The 19,661-nt window shown below is 46.6% G+C and overlaps 1 protein-coding gene across 1 annotated transcript in view; it reads right to left on the bottom strand.

The window, feature by feature from the left end:
• The window catches only part of LOC142592648 (multidrug resistance protein mrp-7-like), a 226,056-nt gene that overhangs the window by 58,758 nt on the left and 147,637 nt on the right, over positions 1-19,661 (bottom strand). Inside the window, exons 17-21 of the mRNA XM_075704207.1 lie at positions 14,873-15,054; positions 10,019-10,094; positions 8,970-9,207; positions 6,930-7,240; positions 597-923 (exon numbers count right to left, since the gene is read on the bottom strand). Coding sequence (XP_075560322.1) covers positions 597-923; positions 6,930-7,240; positions 8,970-9,207; positions 10,019-10,094; positions 14,873-15,054 — 1,134 coding nt within the window. The remainder of the gene's footprint in view (positions 1-596; positions 924-6,929; positions 7,241-8,969; positions 9,208-10,018; positions 10,095-14,872; positions 15,055-19,661) is intronic.

The raw sequence follows: 19,661 nt of genomic DNA, 5'->3' as shown, positions 1-19,661 counted from the left end.
GGTTGATAACGGTTCGTCGTGGATGGATAAGGTGTTAAAGAGCAATAAGGCCTTATATTGGTCGGAGCAATTGTGATAAGGTTAATAAGCAGCAATAAGGGTTGATAAGGGTCGGATCAAGTCAGAAGTGGTTGGTAAGGACAAATAAGGGTTGATAAGGATCGGATATATTGCGATAAAGTTGATACAGACCGATAAGGGTTGATGAGGCTCGGATCAAGTCCGATAAGGTTGATAACAACCGATAAGGGTTAATAAAGGTTTTTACAGGCCGCGTCAAGTTTCTTACATTGATAATGACACCTGGCTGCGTCGAGATGAGCCATTTATAACGCAAAATTTTGTTCAAGATGAATAATTTCGAAAGATATAAAGTCCTTTGAAGGAAGAAGGGCAATGATTCGGCAAATAAATGCGCCGTCAATTATTTCCATGCTGGCAGAAACGCAATATTTGCCGCTTCCCGCAGACATTAGTGCCAGATTTTTCTCTGGCAACTTTTGCAGAAAACTCAATGTTCCATTCATAGCCTCCGAGATCGGGTGGCGCACGCCACCCGACTCTTGGAGGTTGTGTTTTCACACAGAATATCTCACCGACGACGCTGAGCTCATGGCGAGGCCGATGCGGCTCGAGTCCCACTTGTCGACGAAGACGACGTTGAGCAGTAGCGTGGCGAGCACGACGACGAAGCCGCACGTGGCGGTGATGACGCGCGTGAACTTGTAAGTGTCGCAGAAGGCAGAGTATCCGCGTGTGTTGGCGTCCGCCAGGCGGCAGAAGCGGTCGCAGGCACGCCGCACCACGCCATAGGCTCGCAGACTGCTCAGGCACTCCAGTGTCTCGGTCACGTGCGCCAGGAGCCGCGACAGCACCACGCTCTCAAAGAAGCGCGCCCGGTAGGACGCACTCACGGACAGCCTCTGCGAACAGAAGGAGCGCTGCGTCCTTACGGCTCCTCGGGCGATATTGGCGGCCTAGGTTCTTGGCCGTTACTGTTACAAAAGCACCGCTCTTGCGACAAGAACGCCAAAACGCGAGAGCAGAGTGCCCTGCTGTTGCTACCGCTTGTGTTATGCCTGCTTTAGTGGTTATGCTCGTGTCCACAAGTGCGTTGTGTTTAAGACAACAATCCTCACCACGTATGCCTGAATATCGATCAAAGTGCTTCCCACAAATGATACTAGACGGAATTATGGTTTCACTGGCTACGGAAGTTGTCAGTATGTTGGTTTAAGTAGCATGGTGGGAAGGACATGAATTTGGCTTAACTGTGTCCTTTTGATCGTTTTACGTGCTGAAATATTAAAGTATCTTTCATGGACTAGTGTGTTAGCCACACTTGTAACAGAAAGTAGCGCATCAAAGACACAATTCGAAGGGAGGTATGAGGAGCAAACACTCAAAGCTGGCGAGTTCATGCTGTGCTATAGGCAAGCGAGTGTCTTATTGTAAAGCTTCGCTGTACGGGGTGGCAGTTGCTAGCTTTCAAATTCCGTTAGGTTCACAAGGTATTAGAACTACTGGCTACACATAGCTATAACAGAGTGCCATTTAACTTATGTGTGTTAAAGCCCGACAACAGATACGTTATTGACAAACAGAGGCTTTATCAATCGCTGCCAATGCGGTGAACCTAACGACAGAACACCAATTAGCTCACCCCCACAAATTGCTTAGTTTCCAATTTCCAGTATTATAATACAGCCTGGCCTCCACTGCTTGTGGGGCTTCTCTAGGGCGGGATTTATGTGATCGCTGAAGGCACAGTCTATACGCGTGTCCTTCGGAGAACGAACATCACGGTTCTCACATGTTCAGAAAGCAAGTAAATGGCTGTCTAGAGCAGCGCGCTTGAGTGCGCTTGAGCAATATTAGAATGACAACGCCATTGCACTTTCGCTTATATCGTTTTGATGTAAGCATGCTTGCATGTTTGTCCACTTCCTGCCGTGTGTGTGAATGATAGGAAGTGAAGTTTAGTCTTACAAGTGGAAGGAGACTCAATGCTAGTATGCTTGTCCCCCCCCCCCCCCCCTCCCTAATTTTTTGATGATGAACACTTATAATGCATATTTAGGAAATACATGGAATACTTCCCCATGACGGTACATGAAGGAGGAGCTTACACTTTTACGTTTATTATCCTACCTCATTCCTAATAATGCGCCTATCTTGGCACAAGACGTCGTTATCGCTTTTAACGCAAATTATTCGCCAAACACGCTTCTGTTGTCCCTTTGAAACACGGAATTGTTGTTCTGGGAGAAAAATTATTTGGAGAAACACCTTTACAAGCACCAAGGAAACATTGTCGAATGAAAAATTAAATGGGTAGCTAGGAACAAAACAGACTCGAGATAGTCGGCAAATGTAACGACAAGGCCGACATGGTTCTTCCTACTATCCAACGAACTCGACTGAATAGTTTGTTTTTAAAGGTAAAGGAGAATTTCAACAGCGTGACACATATGCTAGTGCTGAGGGTGATTTTTTCAAATCTTTCACAGCTCTTTGATATTCAGCTGCACAAAGCATTGCACGACTTTTGCCAAGCTTGTAGAAAATGTTTGCAGTCAGTATAAGTTATACGGAGCTGCTGTTTCTGTTGTCCTTTGACCCTATTTATGCGAGTGTTGGATAGTGCAAGGACGATTTCTCGCGGTGCTACATCGGCCAACTACCGTGTAATGGTTTCGTCGTATATGCTTCTTTCAAACGAAGGACGTGGGTCGGCTCCGTGTACAGGGGACGCGGGAGACATGCACGCGTGGAAAGAAATGCGCTTTAGTTAGCTGCACCGTAGAAGAGCCGCCGATGGCGCAGCCTCGCTGGAACAAAGGGGAATACGGTTCGAGCTGAATGGGAAGCGTTCGGGAAGACGGGCATGAAGAGCAAAGGACAGGGTGTGGCTGAAGCCACAGCTACCGCAATATGCCCCCGGCGTTTCCCGATATCACGTTGACATTCTCAGCCGCTATTGTAGCTTGTTTATGGGCCTCGTCGCCGGACGGGGAGGCATATTGACGGGAATTGAGTGATGTGATACACGGCCACGCGGTTTCAGTGCCACTCTTTGGCGTCCGCGCGTGGTTTTCGACAGTGCCTTGAGAAAAACGGGATATTATTTACGAACACTTAGCCGGCTGCGACCAATCGGTGGTTTTGTGCGCGACTGCCATCGGGCCACAATTACTGTGTCCCGGGAATTCAAGCGACCCGGCCCAAAGCTGCACGAAGTGGCCGAGTTTCCCCCGTGCCGGCAGGGCAGCTCTCTGTCAGTCACCGATATCGTCAGTAGCCGTGGCTTCTGGGGAATACTCTTTCACCTGGTGTACCGGCTGCTCGCGAGAGATGTTTTGCCCGCGGGCTTGTGCACGGACAAACGGGAACGACACGGGTAAATTACGGTTACACATGCAAGCTCGAGCCTGGAATCCAGCGCCGGAGGACATCAAGGCCAATACTAGGAGTCTAACTACACTGTAAAATAATGCTATTTATGAGCCGATTTGAAAAATTGTTGCGGCAGAACGCTAGCTAGAGGACACGTAGCACGTGTATAACCAAAAATTGTCGTTGCCCTTGAATGGCCCTTGAAAAGAGAAAAAGGGCGTTGACGTGTCTATAACTCGCACCCTTAGGGTGCGATTTATATAACTGACACCCTAAGGTTGTGAGTTATAGACACATTTACACCCTTTTTCACTTTTAAGGGTGTAAATTATTTTAAAATGAGGGGAGATTGAGTATGACACGTGTCTTTCGACGAGCCTATCGCCTGGCGTATAGTAAATTGTGTTATTGTTTTGACCAATGCTACGTCCTTCAGGAAAGCTTTGGTGCTATTAGTTGCAATGATGTGAACTCCCATGTGTGATTGGCTGGTTTGTGACTGCGTGCTACTGAGGATTTGGTAGTGTGTAAAAGAGCAAAGGCTCGGTCTTGGACCCGGAGAGACGGCTTGGCTTTTGAATAAAGCGTTTCGTTAGCGAACAACGGCTCTTCCTTCGCGGTGCCACCGTGCACTCGAGTCATCGAGAGGCGCCGACTTCGGACCTTAAACACATTCCCTCCTTAACCTGTGTTGAAGCTGGAAGAGGAAAAAGGGAAAAGAAATTACCTTTTACCACAGGGATCAAGACAAATTTTACACAGTTATCGTAGCCTCAGATTAGCTGTAGTAATAATGAGAAATCATGCGTAGTTTGGAAACGCACTATAGGGCATAGAATAGAAACAATTTTTAGAATGGTGGTTGTATTTAGCATTAACAATGCTTGCTACGGAAAGCGTTTTTCTTCGCGTTGTTGCTGCTGATTACCGGGCTCCACATCGGCAGTCAAGAGAAGTACTGTGTCTCGTATTCTGCGAATGCTTGGTCTGCACTACCAGAAAAAAAAGAAGATGCTCGGCTGCAAGTTGACATCGTAGCATTGATGTGCTGTACGTGAATGCGTGAAAATAGAATGCCTGACACGACATCTTTCGAGACGTCACTGTGGTCTGTGGTTTTAATTGACAGTAGCCAAACTGCACCATCCCGCAACAATCCTGCAGACATTATAATTAAATTCGGTTCATATGAATAAAAGTTTGACGCTATTGTTATGTGTCTATAATTCAAAATATTATAAAGCACGAATAATATTTAGAGAGATAATTAAACTGCGCTTCCTTTTTAAATAATTGAAACATCACACTGGAGGACATGACCAGGAGCGGAGTCATCGTGAAGGCAACCAAGAAAGTAAAAAAATAGAAGAAATATATAGGTGGTGAATTGGCGCCTGAAAAGTCTTGCACAAACTAATTTTAGGTATACGCTTTGAACGTCTTCTCGGGACAAATTAATCTTTTTATCAAAAGACATTACATCTTAATACAAAACGGACACAACCTGGCCGCTGTTTGGAAATGCTTCCAGACGTGGCGGTGGGACGCTACACCATATCTTGAAATCTAAGACGTTGAGTTATCGACCCCGACGCCGTAGCTGGGGTTCGTAAAAAGTAAGCTTCACCGTTAATCAGCCCTGATAATGATCAAGCTTATTGAGCCGAAGGAACGCGAGTAAACTTTGGAGACAAAAAGTCGCAGTTTCGCCCGAAAGGAGAAGTACCGATTACGACAGCAAATTAGCAGATAAGTATAAGAAGTAAGATAGTAGTTGTATCGGCTGTATAAACTTGTAAACATTCGCTTGCTAACAAGAATGATAGAATGTGCAAGCGCGTCTGAACGAGAACGTGAAAAAGGAACAGACGTACAGAGGCAGCGTTGTCTCTGTGTGCATGTTAGTTCTACGTCTTCGTTCGGTCGCACTTGCACATTCTGTCACGGATTTATACCAACTAGCCGGCCAACGTGTTTTAACTAAATTAACAAGCAAGGTGTCACGTGCGCACAGGTAAACATGAACACATCTCGCTCGATGAGCGCGGAAGTCAAAATGCTGGAGTGAGGAATCGCGGCAACAGCTGCGAGCGAATTGACCTGGCTGCATCTCTCGCTTAAACGCGAATGAAATGTCAAAAGCACAGCGCACACAAAGCTACCGGCACTACGCGCACTCTGCAAACATCGCCGATCGCCTTGAAGATGAGGCCCGCGAGGCCACGTCGCAGATGGGCTTTCGACATACAGCGCCCGCACGATCGCGCCTAAGCAGCAGCCGCTGAAGCACGCCCCCCTCCATCGCCTTACCCCTGTGCTCCGCGCGCGACAGGAGAGGGCGCGCTTCCGGTCCGCCTTCCTCGCTCGTGCACACGAGAATGAGCCGCGTTCGCCCGCTCACTCTCGCATGCTTTCACTCGCACATAGAGCGTACGGTGAAGATATTACCGCCTTTGTACTTTATACGGAACCTCACGGCGACGGCGATGGCGAAAATGCGCCTGGCGTGTCCATATATTTGCTATCGCAATAATATATTACACTCATTTTCATTATAGTGGACCCACACTGGACTCTCTCGACTTTCCCTAGTTGAAGGCGGCGCCGCACTTCCCTTGAATTCTGGGGTTTTACTTGTCGAAACCACGATTTGATTATGAGGCGCTCCGTAGTGAGGGACTCGAGATTAATTTTGACCACTAGGCTATCTGCCCCCCATGCACGGAACATGGGCGTTTTTGCATTTCGCCCCCGTCTAAATGCGGCCGCCGTGCCTCGGATTTATCCCGTGAGCTCATCCTTATAGAAGCGCAACACCATATAGCCGCCAACCGACCGTGTTTCTATTGGTATGGACGACCTGCCTAAACAATGTACGGTGGTTCCGGTGATGGAGAGTTGCTTGACGAACACACTTTCAATCCAGTGCAGTTATGTATGTGCTGGAAGTGTCCGAGTACTAAAACTCCAGTTGTCAACTTGTCGACTAGGTTGAAACGCTTTATTCTGCTCCTGCAGGACGCTCTTAGCGCGTAGCGGGCGTCTCCCCCGTAGGGACCGACAGGGAGTACCTAGCGGCCGCTTCGCGGTGTAACAAAAGGAGAGCTGACATCCATTCGGATCTCACTCGATGAATTTCGCAACGCCCAGTCTGGCGTTACTTCTTGCTCTCGTATTCAAGAACGCTACTTCCATCAACATTTGACCTGTACTCCAGCAAACATATTCAAGCGCCGCCGTTGCGAAGATGGGGCCAGTGCGTTTCAACAACACTCTGCTGTGGTTACTAAGCAATGATGCTGTGCTCTCAGCGTCCGTCTATCCACCTACACTGCAGTTAAGCTGTGTTTGGAGAAATAAGAAGTAGCTCGTCAATATAAGTCACCGTGAAGCGCTAATGGACGGTTGTGTCATCACTCAGAGGAACGGTAGGAAAATCGAAGCGGGGAAGAGCTTCCAGCCGAGTGGGTTTGTGAATACGGCGCTTTGTGAGTATTCAACTACAATAATGCGCATGCTGTACATGCACCGACCAGTCCGAAGAAGACGATGAGCACGGTGATCACGCCGACGGCGAGCACGTTGGGTGACTGTGTGGCGATGACGACCACCTTGGCCGCCGTGAAGAGGACGCTCTGCACGCTCTGCTTGCCGCTCAAGAAGGTGCGCGAGTCCACGAAGTCCATGTCAGCCGAGAACCGGTTCAGGATTCGGCCCCGGGGCGACGAGTCGAACAGCGACACCGGACTGCCCAGCACGTGCTCCAGCATGGCGCTGTGCAGGCGCCCCGAGAGGCAGCGGCTGCTGGCCGCCAGCAGGAGGCCCCCGACTATGCGGCAGAACACTGCAAGCCAGGCCCCGGTCGCGGATTTAGACAATTCGTTCAACAATGATGTCATTTTTTTAAATAATAATTTTTGTTGACTATATATAACGACATATTAGGGCCTAGACGAGGCGCTGGCAACTCGTCTCTGACATCGTTCTCCTTATAGTGGTTACAACAGAAACAACAGTTTAAAAAAATGCAAGCCCATTACTTCTAATGTTGATGTACGCAAAAGATAAACGTTGACAAAATATAAATGTTCTCGGGCACTTGCAAACGAGGTCTCTCGCGAGCGCCACACTGCAAGCGCGACGCTCGTGTACAGACATTTTACATTCCTCGCTACCTTCTGGCCACCGCGCTCTCCTGTAATCGAGAAGCTTATTCCTCCAGACGGGGCACGTGTGCACCTGTAACGCCGTGTGTCCGCTTCCTTCCTCGCAAAGTTTCAGCGGGTGAGGAAGTCTGTTTTAGGAGGCTACCGGCTGTGCCTTGACAGCTGTAGTTACATGGGCCTGGGGATCACCAAGTGAAGGCCGTGGAACGTGCTGCAGTGCCCAGCTCCGGCTTATTACAACGTGCATTGATCGTCTTCCGTCGCTGGTACCAGGCACTGGATGTATTACTATTATTATTAGCATCTAGTTGGTCGGCATTTTTGTTGCCGGCGTGCTTCAGCAACAATGTGGCCCGATCTCGGCGGCAGTGCAGGGGTAAAAGCAGTGGCTCCTACCCCGTAAGGCTGAGGCTTCAAGCAGTCAGCGAAGTAAAGCGAAGAGTGCATACATTCTTTGGAATCATGCATACAACATATGGAACAGCATACGTTTCAACAAAGAACAAGCATAAAACAATCATTCGAACCACATAATTGATGATAACGCTCTCTTGATAAGAATTCGAAGGACGTAGCGTTCCCCGCATACGTTTCCCGGTAAAGATTACTGTTGTGCGAGCTGCCGCGGTGACGGCAGCTTGCGACGTGGGGAGTGACGTCCCTAGCGTTTCCTACATAAAAGAACGAGGCTAGGAACTGATTTCAATGTTATTACACCACCGCTATGTGCAGCGACGTGCTGTCAAAATTACCATTACTCCCATTACTACCACTACTCTAAATTACCATAACTACCACTACTCTAAAGCAATAAAGCATAGCATAGCCCCAGAGCAGTTGCAGTGCTGGTTTTCAACAGCTTCACTGGACATCCACTTTTGCAGGGCAGGGATGGCTAGTCAATTTTTAAGCACAAGATGCTCAGCGAAGCCAAACTCAATTCAAATGCTGTTGCAAACTATATCCGTTGCATAAGGGAGAACAAATGCTCTCATTGCTGCAGTACATGCTTCACACAGTAGGGGCGCATGCGCTTATTGATCGTGCGATTTTTTTTTCAATAATATATACACAATCAAGCAAAAAACAAACAGAGAAACAAAACAAAACAAAAGGAAAGACGTTTTGTACGGTTACTTATTCATTAGTCTACTAAAATACTTTCCAGGCCCGATGGCAATACGGAAAGAAGTCGTACACGTTACAGAAAGGAGTTGCAGTGAATTTTGTAGAACGTAGAGTTCGACCTGAATAACATAACTGTGACTAAAATTTGTAAGCCATGGGCTCCTTAGGGAGCACTAAAGGGAGCGAAGTCCTTTCAGGAGCACTGCTTAGTGCCAGCTTCTCGACGCGTTGGCTATGGACTAAAAGCGAGATCGAGAAAGTAAGTAAGAAGACACGTGCCGTCGAAGATGCATAGTCCGATGAGCACCGCTACCCAGGAGGTCCGGTGGGCCTCGAGGGCGGCGTCGTCGTCGTGCTCCGACGTCTCTTCGTCGTGGGCCGATGACACGTCCGTCCACACCTTGATCCACAGCTGCTGAAGCGTAAGGAGCGTCGCGCTCAGCGCGAACACCGCGAGAGCCACCATGGCCTGCCATCCGGACAGCCGCACCAGGGCCCGCAGGATGCTGGACGCCGACTGGTAAGTCACGACCGCACGAGGGCAACAGAGGAACGCTATTAGCAGCACCGCGGATATGAAGAACGAGTCGTTTAATGATTGGAAAATGTAGAGAGGTCGGCCGGAAAATGGAGCATCTGGCCTGCTACTCTACGTAAGGGAAGGGGAAGAGGGGAAGAAAAAGTGTCACATTGGGGATGATAATGGGAGGAACGAGGGGAAGGACACATTGTATAACTGTTATCACAAGCGTGAGTCCAGGCCCGTGTCGCCTAAGAAACGCGAAAGAGCACGCATTGTCTCTATCGTCCGCCAACTGTGTGGGGCCATGCGCCTAGCAAGAGGTCCACCGACAGTGGTCTATTGCATATATGTCTCAAGGTAGCTTCCATAGTCAGTCTTTCGCGCACATACTCAGGGCACACCACGAGCACATAGATTGCGCAGGAATAATAGGGAAGACGTTCGCGAAAGTGGACGAAGAGATGTGTAGTGAAGAATTGATCAACTCGTTATACTATGCCTCACGGAAAATACATTTCACAAGATGCTGTTGCAGTATCTGCACGAAACGGGTCTCCATGCGTACATGCAATTTCGTTCGCACATTATACCCCGTGGCAATCAATACGAATAAAGAAAAGCTGCACGCCTAAGTAAGTACTGTTTCGAATAATATGAGCTTACTCGTGGATACATAGAAAAATAACGGTACTTCGCGGCTTCGGAGCAGTCAAGCTCAGCTCCAACGCTTTTAATTGATCAGCATGAATCATATTGACATGCGCAGCATTCGTTGGCACGGCAGTCCGTTAATGCGGATACACACCTTGTTCGAACCTTGTTGCTCTTTTTCAGTGACACGGCCTGCCGATTCATTCTCTTGACCTCCCTTAGACTCGGCGCTGAAAGGAAAAAAAAATGTGGTGCTGCCAGGTGACGAAGTTGAAATATTGAAGTGCCTAATTGTCCACTGCGGTCTTGTGCAAATGGCTGCTACGCCCAATCATACTGCTAGCCGCAGCGCGTACTCTAAGCGGTGATTCGGTTGCAGTGGCTTGGAAAATAAAATGAATTCAATTTTCCCAACGAAGCACTACTTGAACGTTTTAATAAATTTCTTTGGCATGAGAAAACTCCCGTGGTCCCGTAGCACCTGTGACGCTTAACGCTATAATTGAATGCATTACCATTATGATCGACAACTAAATACCGATGGAATGTTTGTTTGATTGATCGACTGGTTGGCTTACTCCACCAGTCACTGGTTCTAAAGCTCCAAAATGAAACAATGGCTATCGAAAAAGAAGAAGAAGAAGTGTATCTGTTCGGTCGCTGTTTTTGTGCGGTGCTCTGAGTTTTCTGGTTTTTGGACATTTACGGTTACCATTGACGACGATTGATTAACAAGAAGTCGGGCGAAGGTTCAACGAGCCAGGCGCCTTACAGGTACGACATTTCTTTTTTGAGGACCTGGCTATTACCCTGCCGCTACGGTGGTCGGAAGCCGAGAACATCGTCACGAGCCTTATGCTCGTCCAAACGTAACAAGCCATATGAATGATGCCACGGGCCGTAATGAAAAGCCTGGGGCCTTGCAAGCTTCACAAAGCTTCATAAAGCCGGCACGTTTGGTTCTCCACAACTCGGAATCAACTTCAGTGAATTCAGGAATGGTGGCTGACGGTGAAGCCGAGAGCAAGAAGCCTCGCCTAGAAGACAGCAAGTACGCTGACACAACATCGAATTATGAGCTAAGTAATGAAGAAGAGATGGGTGAAGATGCACCATTTACTTTGGTCACGTACAAGAAAAAGCGAGCCAAAGGAAATTCTTGAGTGGAATTCCGCACTTGTGATGTTTATTCTTTTCCACTCAAGTGCGGAAAACGTTACGTAGGTCAAACTGGCCGATGCCTGAATGACAGGCTGCGCGAGCATGGTTACAATGCCAAGAATTGTATTACAGCTGGGGGGTTTCTCGCGCAGCACTGCAAAACGTGCGGTTGCGAACCTATCTTAGAGGAATGCGTCATTCTTGGTCGCAGTCGTAATCAGCTCACAAGAGAAATCATCGAAGCAAAGGCTATCATTGGTCTGGGCCATGTATGTGTAAGCTCACCCTCATTATCATTATCAAGAAATGAATTGGCGTATCTCCAACTGCAGCCACAGGCTGTATGAATGTGTTGCCACTTGGTTGCTATCGGTTTTCTTGCTTGGTTTTCTTTGTTGATGTCACATGGTTTGCGAATGTATAAGTAGTCTTGTGTCACGAAATAAACCTCAGTTGGAAGTTAGCGCTCACCCTGTTTCCGCTCCCTTTGATTACACCTACCTCTTTCCTTTTTTGCTCGTCCTGAGCTGCGCTAATAGCCTTAAACAGTTGTGAAATAATAGTTGCAGATGAATTTTGTGAGCTTATTTCCAGACCTGCTTTTTCATCGCAATGTGCAGAATTTGATATTTCAGTAGTGTTGGCTAAGCGAAAAATTACTGCTTGCTACTGGGCTCAACATCCTCAATTAGATCATACTTTCACATTAAGCGAGCTTCAATGTGCAATTGCATCATGTCGCCAAAAGTCCGCTGCTGGGCCGGACGGAATTACGTACAATATGCTAAGAAACCTCGGACCGACAGGTACAAATACTCTCTTAGACATCTATAATAAATTATGGATAAAGGAAACTGTACCTGACTCTTGGAAAGTCGCTCGAATCATACCAATTTTAAAACCTGGTAAGACGCCCTTGTGCCTCGAATCCTTCCGCCCTGTTAGTTTGACAAGTTGTTTATGCGAAGTAATGGAGAAAATGATTGACGCGCGACTTCAATGGTGGTGTAATGAAACGAATGTGCTGTCCAACTACTTAGTAGGTTTTAGAAAACATAGATGCACAATGGATGTAATATTATATATAGTAACCTGTGTGGAGCACGAGCGTGCACGTGGCAGCATGACTATAGCAGTATTCCTAGACATCAAGAGGGCATTTGACACTGTTAGCCACGTTCATGTTTTGCTAAGCATGTTGGAACTTGGTCTGTCAGGCAGGTCCTTGCGATGTATTTCTGAATTTCTATCAGGTCGCAAAATATTTGTTCAGACGGGTGAAGGAAAGAGTACTGAACATGTTGTCAAACAGGGAGTACCACAGGGAAGCGTACTCAGCCCCTTCCTTTTTAAATGCGTCATGGCTGATTTAACAAGAAGGCTGCCATCACAGTTAAAATTTTCACATGTATGCAGATGATGTGTGTATTTGGACATCTGGGTCTAATGCTCAACTACTTCAAATGGCATTGCAAGACGGCATAAATATAATCAACAAATGTTTGAGAGAGAGAGGAATGGTACTATCACACGCAAAGACAGCTGTATTGCCCTTCACTCGAAGGCAGTTAAAAAATTTCACTCTTAATCTGGAAGGACACCCTCTAATGATTGTCACACAGCATCGATTTCTAGGCATAATACTTGATAGGCAGCTATCCTGGGCACCCCACATAAAGAAACTCGAAAACGAGGTCAATGCCGTAGTGACTGTACTTCGCAGACTTGCAGGCACATCATGGGGCGGATCAGGATCGGCCATGCTGACTGTTTACAATGCATTCATACGACAAAAGCTTGCGTATTCCGCGCCCATCTTACACAGACTTTCCCACACGTCAGAAGAGCGACTTCAAAGACTTTTAGCTAGAGGACTACGCCTATGTCTAGGAGTTCCACGAGCGACTTCTAGTTCTCTTGTAATAGCTGAGGCTCGCCAATCACCATTTCCAGTTATGCGAACTACAGAGACATGCCGGCATTATTTCCATCTTCAAACCCAGCATAAAAACCACCCATTGGCTTTATACATAATAAAACGAGTTATGAACAAGTTATGTTCATATAGAAATTCAAGAAAATCTTCACATATTGCCAAGAAATGAATTTTGGAACTCAGACATCGAATATCCTCCGTGGCTGCTTACAGTTCCAAAAATCGAATTGTCAGTAGGTGGGATATTCAGCAAAAGAGACATGTTCATTCTAGCTGCTCAACAATTAGCGCTGTACCAGATATATATTCGGTATTCGGGATACACACACGTCTTTACAGATGGCTCCAGTACAGCAACCTCTTCAACTTCATCCTTCATTATACCGCACCTCAACAAACAAGAATCAATTAAGTTATCTCGTGCGACTTCGTCTACAACGGCTGAACTGTTCGCGATCCTATGTGCGATAAAATTTATATTGTCAGTAAGAGATGCGCAAAAATGGGTAATTTTCAGCGATTCACAGGCTGCTTTAACATCACTCTGCAACACAAAGGGGAAAACATTCAGTGACAGTATAATGTATGAAACACTTAAAAACCTCACAAAGGCAAGCGAAGCGAAACATGCAGTAGCATTCCAGTGGATACCGGGGCATTGCGACATTCCTGGCAACACAGCAGCCGATGAAGCAGCACGACAAGCGCACCTCAAAGATGATATGGCTCCGCTCCCAATATCACAGGATGAATTACGCTGCATTATAAGGACAACGTCTCTCAAAATGTCTAGAAACACTTGGTTTGACCAGAATTCTAAGAGCTCGGACTTATACCATATTGATCCATTTATTGAATTCAAATTTTCATTGTTATTAGATAGAACTATGGAAACCCTTATTCATCGATTAAGGCTAGGCACTGCCTACACAAAGCATTTCTTACACAGTATTGGCCGTGCGGAAACCCCCGAATGTGATTGTGGATTTGTAGACGAAGATAAATATCACCTCCTTCTAGATTGCCCACATCACGACACACGAAGAAGCCGACTTAAATCAGCGCTAATTAAATTAGACCGCAGACCTTTCAGTTTAAGGAAACTTTCGGGCCCTTGGCCAACAACGGCCTTGCAGAAGATTGCTTTAAAAGCACTAAAGACTTTTCTTGAAGACAGCGGCACTGCTGGACGTTATTAGCGCTTTCATTGTTCCCTTCATTTCATTGTCACTGTATATATCCATCTGTTTGTGAATTATGTTGTGTTGACTGTACTGTTGTGACTGCATGTGATAATGCATTTACACGATGTATGTACGACCCGCTGACTAGACAATGTGCTATTAGGCGACAATATCTTTTGTACTTTTGAGACTTTCATCTACATAAGTGTGGAGACATTTACATTGTATATTGTATGTACCATGTGTTCCTTACGTCATAGTCTTCCTGTGGAAACGTTGCGTGATAAGTCCTGGAGCTTGTGTGAAAAGACTATTTGATATGTAGCCTTGAACCCTGTGGAAACGTTCCGTGATAAGTCCTGGTGCTTGTGTGAAAAAACCATTTGATATGTAACCTTGAACCCTGTACGATGTATGACGGAACCACTCAAGAGATGAGGAGTAGCCGGCGCCTAAATTGTGCGCCAACATCTCCTTATATCATATCAATAAAAAAATGGCTATCAGAAACGTCGTAGTAAAGGTATATGAATTAATTCACGCAATATGAGGGTCTTAGACGTGCAGCTGCAACTAAGTACACAAGCGCTGGTGAACGGATTCCTGACTGGCCACTCTGCACAAAAGGCCGTAGCCATGTGCTGCGGCGACGTGTATAAAACAAAATTATTAAATGAAGCCACATAACAAGCATGCGATCCAACGAGCAAGACGAGCGTAACATTACCCTTCGTCGTCGCACGAGTGCATGGCTTCGGCTCGCGCCGTGTCCCTGAGCGTCTCCGGCGCGTCCGGGTCCGCGAGCAGGTCGTCCACGTTGGTGTAGACGCGGATGCTTCCGCCATGCACCAACACCACCTTGTCCATGTAGCGCAGGTAGCTGCCTTGGTTGCACACCATTATGCGGGTCTGCGTTGTGCAAACCATGAGTCGATACATGGAGAGTCACTCGTTACTACGGATTCTGTGATTCGGCAGAAAACTGCATCCACAACTTAGTCGACTGACAGCCGCTGCGCACTCAATAGCTATTTCCTTATATTTAAGCAAAATAACTGGTCATAGACGGACGACAAGCTTTATTGAGGAAGTGTGTCAATAACTGTGGAAGGAGTGAGGAAAGAAAGCGTTAGAAAAGCTCCACTAGGCCTCACTCTCCGCAAGGTCTACAACACTCGTAGAGATGGCGCTATAGTTGCTCACTTTCATAACAGAAAGCAATATGAACAACACCGCAGAGACGTAATGAAAACAAATATAACGAACAGACTTTGGTACGTGATACGTTGTACTCGCACCTATGAAATCATCCACGCCTTGACAAAATGCATGCATGGGGAGCCTATGGAGCATCCCAAACATACCCAATCTCGATCGACGACATTCAGGTCACGCTCCGGTTCGACCACAAGTGAAGTGTCAACGGAACAATGACCCTCAGAAGTACACAGCCCCATCACGTGCACTCAAGCGACAACCGAACACTTGATTCAGATAAATATACGTATACGAACAAAGTGTAGCGCGTCTACGGACTCTTTGCCATGACATGAAGTTCAGCAACTCAGTGAATGCTGCAAGGAAACAAATACCACAGACAAGCACTGATGTATTTGTTTCCTTGTGTCCTCGTCTTTTTCGCGCTGTTTCACCTCAGTTCTAAGTATGAACCAACTAGCCCTCATCAAGATCTTCCTAATGCTGCAAGGCCGTGCGCTAAGCACTATAGCACTGGAAAATGAATGAGCATTAAAAATTGGAACAACGTTTGTTTGAAATCGAAACAGAACTTGTTTTTACAAGCATGGGGTGATTTAAAGTTCGGAAAGCAATAAAATAAAACTGAACGCGTAAAGAAAAAAAGAAGACTGTAAAATAGAGAAAAAGCAAACGAACGCTACACGGTGTCGCGGTATTTAATGTACAATTTGCGCTACTACTGTACCTTTAATGATATTAAGCTCTTGAAAGTAAACTGTTTGAGTTCCATAATGAACTGGTGGAATGGGTGAATATTCCAATATTCAGGGCTCTTCATGCGATATTTTGTGGCAGATTTAAGCGCAAGCCTCCTAAGTATAGTCAGAACATTGATCTATAGATTAGTTCCAAGAATTATAGAAATGCATAGCTGATAGCCATATGTTTTTTTCTACAGGTAACATACGAAGACGAAGAAACAACGTTCCCACAGGCAAATGATATGCAGAGTGTGCAATTCTCTCACCGCTTTTCTTTGAGGCCTAGGCAATTTATTTTTGCTGACTGAATTAGTTTTAACCCAGGCCAACATGGCAGTAGTTTAACTAAGGGAATGAGTGTGAGGTGTTCAAAACCAACATTAGAGAGAAGGTAATTGCTGTGTCATTAAACACACGAGAAATTCACGATTCATCTTTCTGTTTCTGTATACGCGCGACAGACAAGTCTTTTCCAAGCATTAAAGTGAGCTCGTGAAACAAAATGTGCCGCTCGACTAGCCGAGTGGCACTTTTTCTTGTTTGGAAAGCACTTGGAAAAAAAAAAAAACCTTTATGTGGCTCGCATTGATCAACAAAAAGACTGATCACGAATCTTTCATGATGGCCTACAATTTTCTGATTGAAAATTTTGCTACGATTATAATATTTGTTAATTAATAACTAGATATGTAGTTAGGCGAAATAAGAAATGAGTATTGTATCACTAGCTCCAAGGGACGGCCAACAAAACTACCTTAGTTTTGTCGAGTTACAGGCCACTCGCGTATTTTTAGGCGCAACTTACGTGAGACTGCCTGTAGAGTATACAACCGTGTTACAACTGTGCATGCCGTATGGATGGATGGATGGATGTTATGAGCGTCCCCTTTGGAACGGGGTGGTGGGTTGCGCCACCAAGCTGTTGCTATTATACTGCCCAATGTCTTACCTAGGTCCCAGACGCCATCTGGCGTCTGGGAACGCGTGCACTCCAGAGCGGCAGCGGCCGGGCGGCCGGTCTGGAGCGGTTCGAACGCTAACGTAGATCAGGCAATTCTTTGCTTATCAGGTTCGAGCAGGCATGAAGTACAAGCAAGGCATTAAACTGGCACGCGTCCGCTGCTGTTCAGAGAACTGTCTCGTTTTCGTCGCTGCCCGTGCGGTTGGCGTCGGCACAGATCTTGTAGGAAGCCGAAACAGCCGCAATTCCATCTGACCAGCGCCCGGTGCCCATTTGGCTGTATTCAGATGGCGCCGTATGTGGGCTCATGACTTTGGACGTGGTGGTGCCATCTCTTTGTCGCCCCTAAACATAGCCGCATGCTGCCGTGGCCACCGAAATATCAGGCCGTGCCACTCTTATGGAGAGCGCCTCGTCAGCGTAGTTCCCTCTCTCGCCGCAGTGGCGTTGGACGTCGAGCCAAGTATATGTACAGGTATCTGTTGAAGTATCTGTACAGGAAAAACAAAAACATTGATTCACAGTGGAGGAACAGGATTAGGAAGCTTACCAGCAAGTATGCGGCCTATAGGGTGGGCAACACAGCAACAAAGAACGTCAAGCGAAAAGTCAGAGAGGCCAAAATAATCTCATGGGTGGCGGCAACGGAAAAGAAACCTGCCATGAGTAAGTACTTAAGAGGAAAAAAACGAAATCAGGACAGAAACAATTTATGATAATTCATAGGGAAGCTCATTATTTTTCGAAGCGAGATTTTGATTTTTCAGTTTCCTTTTTCGTTATAACCTTGAAGCGGTGACGGCAACCCGACCAGTTTTGTGTGTTTAAATTTTATTCTAAAGCTACGAATGATGTAGTTATACTATTAGAACAATTAAATGCGTTACCTTTTGTATTTTCCTTTTTTACGACATTGACGTAACTAGTTTTTTTTTTCTAACGGTACCATTCATCGACTATTGCACCATCATAACGATTACATGTGTTAAGTTCTGTATTTCCCTTTTTTTTCTGTTAAAACCTTGACGTGGCGACGGTGACGTAACCACCGTTTCTCCTACGGTGCGGTGCGCTTCAGTTCCACAACAGCGAGAAAACGGGCATGCAGTGCGCTAAACCAATCTACGTACGGGTTCGCACCTGTTAAAATTGTGCATATAGAACAGCCGTTCAATGGATGCTTTACTATGCACACGACGTAGAAGAAGCAAGACCGGATTGATGGTAGGTCTACAACAATAACTAGCGCATGCGCGCTGCGCACAAAGTACCTTCTCATAGCACCGCATCTGTTAAAATTGTGCGTTCTCCTAAAAATAGGTGAAAATAAAATCAGAATGAATATACAGAAAATCTAATGAAGGCATGCAAGGGGGCTAAAATATGCACACTGCAGCTTATAATTCGTCCTGGCAGCGCCAGCGTTCCATCGTTTCAGTCAACTAATGAATAAACAAAAATGCAATAACATTGCCTGTGTACTGTATACTATGCACATGACCTAGATGGTGCAAGTCCGGTGCACTGTAGTTCTACAACAATCACACAACCTTGGTCGAATTTAGACTGATATAGTCAATACCACGGATAAAACAAATGTACCGTGATATGTCAGATATATGCACAGGTATGCAATAAATATGCGACTGATGAGATTACGTATCTACATAGCATACTTTATCGGCTAACGCAGAAATAAGTAATTCATATGTGCAGGCGACGACAAATGTGGTATACTCCCCGCAGTCCACGCAGCGGGAGCCGGAGCCACGGCAAACTGCATCGCAACGCCAACCATAGGCAGCATCTCGGATCATGTCTGCCGATAATAAAGGGCACCCATTGGCTATCTCGATCCCAGATGCCGCCTGTAGATGGCGTCGTGATGCAGTGTGCCGCTGCCCCGGCTCCGCTGCGTGGACTGCGTGGTACTTTTGTCGGCGCCTGTGCATCCTTGGATTGTTCTAAAGAGGACGCACGAGCATTGACCGCACTATATGTCAGTGGTCTTGCGGAGGTGAGGGGCACTGTTTAAGTTAGCAGTGCAACAGAATACACTTGAACTGGAAATGAACGTGCACGCCCACGCTTAACGCCCACGCAGACGCCGAGGCCACGGGGTCTGTTGCCACTGCAATGACGCACTATAAGGACGCTCGAGGCGCATTCAGGCTGTCGGCGGGTGTCGTACGGTCCCGATGCACGGCTTGAACGCGAAGGGTTAAGAGGACATAGAGGAAAGGATAAAATTAAAAAAAGGAGGCCCCAATTGTTTCGGCTACTTTGCGAAAGGTTGCGCGGTAGTGACGTAATTTTTAAGCTTAGCTGTTTATGGGGCAGGTAGCAGCCGTTGTTAACGGCTCCGGCTGATCATCGCCTGCGATGTGGAAGCGCGAAACAGACGGCACACCTTAAAACATATCAACGCCAAACGGACGACACTCATGACTTGTACGTACCGTATGTGCAACTGAAACATTAGAAGGGGAACGCCGGCGGGATGAGCGCTGAAAGTGGCGTTGCAGGTATCACACCTCGATTGGGGCAACGAGATGAGACACACGACGTAAATCAGAACAAGTGAAATATTAGAT

This window comes from Dermacentor variabilis, chromosome 9 (assembly GCF_050947875.1).
Source record: "Dermacentor variabilis isolate Ectoservices chromosome 9, ASM5094787v1, whole genome shotgun sequence".
NCBI classification, from domain to species: Eukaryota; Metazoa; Arthropoda; class Arachnida; order Ixodida; family Ixodidae; genus Dermacentor; species Dermacentor variabilis.
This window is presented reverse-complemented; position numbering and strand designations above follow the sequence as displayed.